This window comes from Elephas maximus, chromosome 4 (assembly GCF_024166365.1).
Source record: "Elephas maximus indicus isolate mEleMax1 chromosome 4, mEleMax1 primary haplotype, whole genome shotgun sequence".
Taxonomy (NCBI): Eukaryota; Metazoa; Chordata; class Mammalia; order Proboscidea; family Elephantidae; genus Elephas; species Elephas maximus.
Genome location: NC_064822.1, coordinates 186,116,891 through 186,123,912, shown reverse-complemented (window position 1 = coordinate 186,123,912; position 7,022 = coordinate 186,116,891). Strand labels below are relative to the sequence as shown.

Here is a 7,022-nt window from a genome sequence, read left to right as displayed (position 1 = left end):
CCAAGTTTGAGAGCAAAAGGCTTGGGCAAATCCTTTACTATCTCTGAGCCTCAGGCTCCTCGTCCTGCAGTCTGGATGGAGGCCTTGCTGCAGCCCTTGGATGGAGGCAGCTCTCCTGTGAGGAAGACAGACCACCGCTGAGCCCTTGAGCTGGGCCAAGGACAACACCTTCCCTGCCGAAGCCATGAGTTGGTAACCATGAAAGGTTCACACTTCAGGCCGAGTGACCAGAATTTCTGATTTTTAAAGGGAAGCCAGAAAAGGAGATGTTAATGTGAAATTTCCTGACTTTCAGTGTTGGCTACTAATTCACTTTTCTTTAAAACATGGTGACAGACAAATCAAACTTGGGTGCAGGCCAGATCTAGCCTGAGACATTCCCTGGCTCAGCCAGTCAAGTCCCAATCCACCTCTAACAGGGTTTTGTTTGGTGTGGAGAAACAGGGGGTGGGGGCGATTTATGTAATTTCTTCTGAAGCCCACCTTCTTCCCACAACATCCATGTATTCCCAAGACAGCTGGCCTGAGCCTGGGTCATGTTGACTGGTCAAGTGGGCCCTGTTCCCCAGCTGGGCATACATAGGACTCTGCCCCCAGCGTCAGCTGAATGGCTTCAAAATGGGCACTTGTTCTAAGATGAGCCAGTGAATCTTTTCCCTGAGACGTTTGGACTTGAAGCCAGAGAAAGGGACAGGTAACTCTCTCTCCAGTGGCTGGGGCTGTGAGCTATCAAACTTGCCAGCTGTTGACCCCTGCTATGTTTTCCAAGATGGGAGCTCAGGGAGAATGAAGTGGGTGCCCAGAGGCAGAAATGTAAAAAATTTGAAAAATGGCCAAAGAAAGAATCCTAAGGGGGTCTGAGCGCCTGGTTCTAGTTGTCTTGAGCCCCTGCCCCTTCCTAGTCCTAAAAGGCCAGAAACCTCAGTTCCCTCATAAAAAAATTCCCTTTCTTGCCTAAGCTAGTTGAATTGGCTTTCCGTGTCTTGCAGCCAGCAGTCCTAACTAGTGCACGTGGCTTCTGCTAGCTGGCCCTCTCCAGTCCCGCCTCTGACCCAGGCTGGGAAGCGGTTTTCTGATAAACAGGGCAGCACTAAGGTTCAAGTCCTGGCCTCCCTCCCAGCTCTCACCCCGCATCTCCCACCCCACTCACTTAGATTTGCATTAAGCCTCCTCCCTCTCTGCGGCTCCACTTTTAAAAGGAAAAAAAAAAAAAAAGTCAGAAGAAAATGAACTGGTGAAACACAGAGCATCATAGTGCCTAACGGGAGGAGTTCATTCCCTCTAGGAAGGGAACTCAGAACACGCTGGGGTCCAGTACTGCGTGAGAGACGGAGGCTGTGTGGGGCTAGCGAGCCCAGTGAGTGGTACTGCCCCCCTTCTTGCATCGGGTGAGGTAAAAGGCATCCAAAGGGCTCCCCGCCCTCCCATGGTTTTTAGAAAACCCACCCACCTCTGCTCCATCAGCCCTGCCCTGGCAGCCCACACTCAGAACCCCAGTTCACCGGCTTACCACCCTCTGGGGTTCCTGTTCACCCTCTCCCTCACTCAGACTTCTAGTCCCAGACCCACTTGGGAATAACCTCCTGGGTGCCTCTGGGTGGGTCACTTCTCCTCTCCTCTAGAAAGCAGTGTTCTGAATACCTCTCCCGTTTTTGCCCACCCAGCCCCTTCCCCTTCTTTTGGTGACAGCCACAAGCACTCTCAGTCCACGTGACCGGTAGAGCTGACTCCGCCCCCGGCTCTAGGGGCGGGCACAAGAGCTGCCTGGCCAATCAAGTATGCCATCTCCTGAGCCCGTGCCCCTGCAGGGCCAATGCGAGTCCACTCCCTGAGCCTGACTGGAACTAGGCGGGGACGTTCTTTCTCCTGAAATCACAGGCTGTGTAAGGCTGGGGGTGTCGGGTCACTTTACCGCCACGCGGAGATCGTCCACCTGAGAATGAAGCCCACACAAAGGAAAGCAGTGCGGAGACAGACAGCGAGTCTTGGTGACATACCTGAGCTTTTGGGTTCAGCCGAGCCCCGGTCTGGAACCTGGGCCTTTTTATGTAATCTGTTCGTGGCGCAGTGGTTGAGCGCTCCGCTGCTAGCCTAAAGGTCGGCAGTGCCAACCCACAAGCCGCTCAGCTAGAGAAAGATGTGGCAGTCTGCTTCCATAGAGATTACCGCCTTGGAAACCTTATGGAACAGTTCTACTGTGTCCTATAGGGTTGCTGTGAGTTGGAATCGTCTCAGTGGCAATGGCTTTTCAGTTTGGTCCCTGTCACTTGTACCTGGAAGTGTCCTAGGTGATAATTGAGGGGAAGACGATTCCTGCCTGGCAGCCACCTAGTGTGATAAAGGAGTGTGTCAAAATCTCCAAGCTCTGCTGTGTAAGAGGTTAGGGTTGTGAAACTCCGAGAGCAGGGCCAGGCCTAGGGTGAGGGAGGGGGGGAGGGAAGGGCACGACATTTAAGGAGGCGCTCAGGTGTGACCCTGAGAGCAGGTGTTTCCTCAAATGGTGCACCACAGACATCTCTCTGGCCTCACCCTAGTCCTGCTTCTGCGAAACAGCTCAAAGAATTCTGGGTTTGCCCCGATAGAGGAAGAGCAGCCCAGCCCCTCGAGGTAAGAGAAGGTACCTTGTCTACTCCCTGGTTCCCAAGAGGGAGCATATGCAGGAAAGAGCCCCTGTCTGGGGTCTGGAGATCTGATCCAAATCTCAGCCCTTGGCTATAGCTTCAGGCAAGTCCCACTAAAACAGGATGGTAGCTGTCTGCCCTTCTTTCAAGGAGGTAGACATTTTACATGGGCACATGGCCACCCAGCTAAAGCTATGTCCCAGCCTCCCTTGCAACTAGGAGTGGTCATATGTATTGGCCCATGGGATGTAAGGGGAGTAATGGGTGCAGCCATCAGGGAGTTTCACTTAAGGGAGAGAACAGGGCCTTCCACCCTCCTCCCTGCCGCTCAGGATCGGATGAGCCATCTCAGATGCTCCCAACCAGGGCAACATCCCAGACATGGCAAGCAACAAGAGAGGCACAGCCTGGGTCCCTGAACACCGTCCTGGGGCAACACAGCCAAACCAGCTCTGGACACCCTCCCTATGGTCTGTACCATGAGAAAGAAAGAAAACTCTATTTGGTATAAGGCCCTGTTGTTAGGTGTCCCTGTGTCTGAGTTTATATCCTAACTGATACTCTACCCCAGGGGTTCCAGTTAACATTTTTGATTGTCACCACATGGGCTGGGGGAGTGCTATTGGTTTCTCGTGGGTAGAGACCAGGAATGCTGCTAAACATCCTACAGTGCACAGGACAGCCCCTCCACAACAAAGAACTGTCTGATCTAATGTGTCAGTAGTGCCACTATTGAGAAACCCTGCCCACCGTCCCAGAGATTTAGTGTTCCCATTTCTAAAATGGGGATATTGAACTATCATGTTTTTTATGAGGACCCAGTGGGATGACAGACATGATCCTACTTTCAGGAAAGGAGACCATGCTGCAAAGAGAGTGGTGAAGTCTTTATTACTGTGAAAAAACTATGATGGAAACTCCAGAGGAGGAGGGCGAGGCAGGTTGCCAATTTACCTCCAAAATGAGGCAACAGAGGCTCCAGGAAGGAAGAGGGACCCAGGGTGTTTTGGGGCCTGGTGGGGGCCCTGGCTCAGAGAGGGCTGGGCTCCTGGAAGTGCACTACAGAACAGGGTGGGGGCAGGGGCTCCTGTCTGCCGCCTCATCCTTGGGGCCGGGGCAAGGGTAGGGAAGTCTAGCTGAGAAAGGAGTGGGGAGATAGTCCCCACACCACCCACAAAGCCCACATCACCCGTCCCCACCACCTCCTGACCTGCCTGGGACCCCAGTCTTTCTCACACACAGCTCCTCACCTCCCTATCCATGCTCACTTCCTTCAGATGCAAATATACACACACCTCACCTTCCCATATGGGCTTGCCCTTCTGCACACCCCCAGCCACACCCACCTCACCCATTCTAAACCTGACCCCAGAGAGTTAGAGCTGGGCTGAACCAAGCAGATGTCCCGTGAAACGGGGCCCTTTCCTTAGGGCCAGCTTTGAGACCCATGCCACAGGGAACTGCAGGGTTGGACAGGGCACACTCAGTGCCACTGGGCAGAGTAGTTGAGTTTAACCTGGGACTCAGGACTGTGGGGAAACTGGAGGCCCGAGCCTAGAACAGGCAGGGGCAAGCAGGAGCTCTAGACAGCACAAAGGCACTGGGGGCGGGTGGGAATGTCCCCAGAGCAGGAGAGGGTGGGCGGGATGGACACGGAGAGCCTGCCCCGGGCCTCTAGCAGAAATAACACCAGGTGCTCCATCTCTCCACAGCCAGGGCTCTCCTGGTGCACCCCGGGCTCCCCAAGCTGGGCTGCAGAGGAATCCCCGGAGGACCAGAGGGCCGTCTTCTCTGCTCGGAGGGTCTCCAGGCTGGGCAGGAACGGGGAGGGCGCCACAGGCCCGCTCAGACCTCGGGGCCACCGAAGGCCAAGTTGTCGCGCACCATCAGAGTCTTGCGGAAGTCGCGGTCCACCAGGGGGCGCTGCATGCGCCACTTGTGCGCCTCCTGCAGGCCCGGCTCGAAGTAGTAGATGCAGGCGCCGAAGCCCACGAGGATGAGGACTGAGATGACCAGGTAGACAGGTACGAACCAGTCCAGGAAGTGCGGCATTGCGGCAAGGCTGCCGAGACACGGGCGTGAGGGTCGGAGAAGCGCCCCTTGTCCCGCCCAAGGGAAGCCCCCAGGCAACCCGAGCCAGGAGGCCCAAGCGTCCCTTTACAGGTGGCCGTCAGTGCCTGGTCAACCCAGGCCTCCTGACACCAGGCTCCTCACCCAGGCCGACTCACCCTCTAAGAAAGAGGCGTATAGCCGCTGAGAACCGGCTCTGTGTCTGGTTCAGTCCTTTTCCAGCATGTGTGTCCTTGAGCCAGCTGCCTAACCTCTCTGGTGCTCAGCTTTCTCCTGTGGAAGGCGAAACTAATAGAGCCTCCTCACAGGTGCTAGTGAGGACTCAGTGAGGTTACAAATCCTTGGACGCAGCCGTGCAGAGCGCTCAGGAGGTCTGGTTGAAAGAGGCCCCCACCTCCCCCCACCCCCCCCCACCCTGCCCCCAGCCACGGGGCTGGCCCTCACTGCGCTGTTGCAGCAGCGGCTGCTCTTCAGGCCCCACCTCCCACAGATAGGTGGGGGGCGCCCAGCCGCCTGCACTCACTGACCATCCCTGGGGCACCTGGTTGATATCAGCAGGGTCAGCATAGGCACCCGCGCTTTCCTGGTTAAGAGCATGGACACTAAAGCCAGGCTGACTGGGTTGAGTCTTGTTTCCACTACTTACTAGCCAAAAAACTTGGGCCAGATACTCAGGACCTCGGTTTCCACATCTGTAAAATGGGAATAACAATAGTAGCAAGGACATAGGGCTGCTGTGACTGTTGAATGAGTTAATTTATGTGAAATGCTTAGAAACAGTGCCTAGCACATACTAAGTGATTCACAGTAAGTTTGCTTTTCTCCAAGACTCAGTTTCCTCAGCAGGGATAGAAATAGGACCTTCTCCCAAAGATCACTGTGAATGATTTTTAAGTTGGGGTGAAAATATAAATAACAAAACACCTGACATCTCAACAGTATCTACATGTACAATTCAGGGTCACTGTGAATTTTTAACGAGATAGTGTCTAACCATGCCTGGCACAGAATAAGCACTTAATAAATATTAGCTGGTGTTATTGAGGAGCCCTTGGTGGTATAACAGTGGTAGGCTGTTAACTGAAAGGTTAGGGGTTCGAACCCACCCAGAGGCTCCTCAGGAGAAAGACCTGATAATCTGCTCCAGTAAGGATTACAGCCTAGAAAACCCTATGGTACCATTCTACTCTGCCACATGGGGTCGCCATGAGGCAAAATCCACTTAACAGCACCCAATAACAACAACATTGTTATTTCCAGTGAACCGGAGATGGAGAAAGCAGGAAATTGGAAGGTAGCCGGTGTAAGATGCTTCACAAACATGCCATACACCCAGACTCTGTAGAATGGCCCAATGGCTCCCACATCTGCCTCCTGCCAACCTCCCGGCCTCATCTCCCACCCTACAGGCCATCCTATGGAACTGCTTGTCCATCACCTGCACACACTGGCCTTTGCAGGTGCCTTCTTTTTGCCCAGAATGCCCTTTGTCTTCTTGTTCACTTGGCAAGCTCCTATTCATACTTCAAAACTCAGGTCAGAGATTATCTCCTCCAGGAATGGGATATAGTGGGGCTCATTTAATGCATTCTCAAACCCTCCCTGAGGTGAGATGCCCCACTTCTGTCTGCCCCACAGGGAGAGCACTGTTCGAGGGGCTTTCAGGAACTTTACAATGGGCATATAGGGTAGGTGTTACTGTCCACATTTTACAGATGAAGAAACTGAGGCTCAGACAAGCTCACTAACTTGCTCTGGGTTACCCAGCCAGAAAGAGGTGGGGCTGGATCCCAAGCCAGGTGTTGTCCTGAGACCTGAGTCCTCAGGGTGGGGAAAGATACCTGAGCAGGGTGAAGTGAGCGGAGGCCCACCAGGGAGGAAGCAGAGGCATGGACAGGTGGCCTCAGTGGAGGCTGAAGAGAAGTCCCACTGCTCTGACCTCTGTCTCCAACCTGCAGTTCCTGTTGGCCCACTACTTCCAGGTGGGTCTGTCGAGGTGACCTGTAACCCTGGGGAGGAAGAGATGCTGCTTCCCGGGCTGCATCCTTCCCCGAGCCCCTCCCTGCCCCCAGGTCACTGGCTGCTCCAAGTCCAGACAGCCTCTCAAGGTTGCCCCACTCAAGGAGGAGTAAAATGGAGCATGCGCTAATTGCCCAAAGTCAGGGCTTTAGCAGCTAGCAGGATGGGAACAGGACCCACTACCCTCCAACCCTCTGCTTTTCTGGAGAGCCAGAGAGAGAATTTAGAATTGCCAGGTCCCAGGCAGGAAGGCTGCTCTAGCCCAGTTTGACTGAGGCCAAGGGGATTTGGACCCCCTCCCCTAGCCCCAGC

General features: G+C 54.4%; 1 protein-coding gene across 1 annotated transcript; it reads right to left on the bottom strand.

Annotated features, from left to right (window-relative positions):
- Positions 1-3,977: 3,977 nt before the first annotated feature.
- Positions 3,978-4,795, bottom strand: SMIM45 (small integral membrane protein 45). The gene has a single exon (XM_049884558.1). The coding sequence runs from the start codon at positions 4,671-4,673 to the stop codon at positions 4,467-4,469; it is 207 nt and encodes a 68-aa protein (XP_049740515.1). The 5' UTR covers positions 4,674-4,795; the 3' UTR covers positions 3,978-4,466.
- Between the last annotated feature and the right edge of the window lie 2,227 nt (positions 4,796-7,022).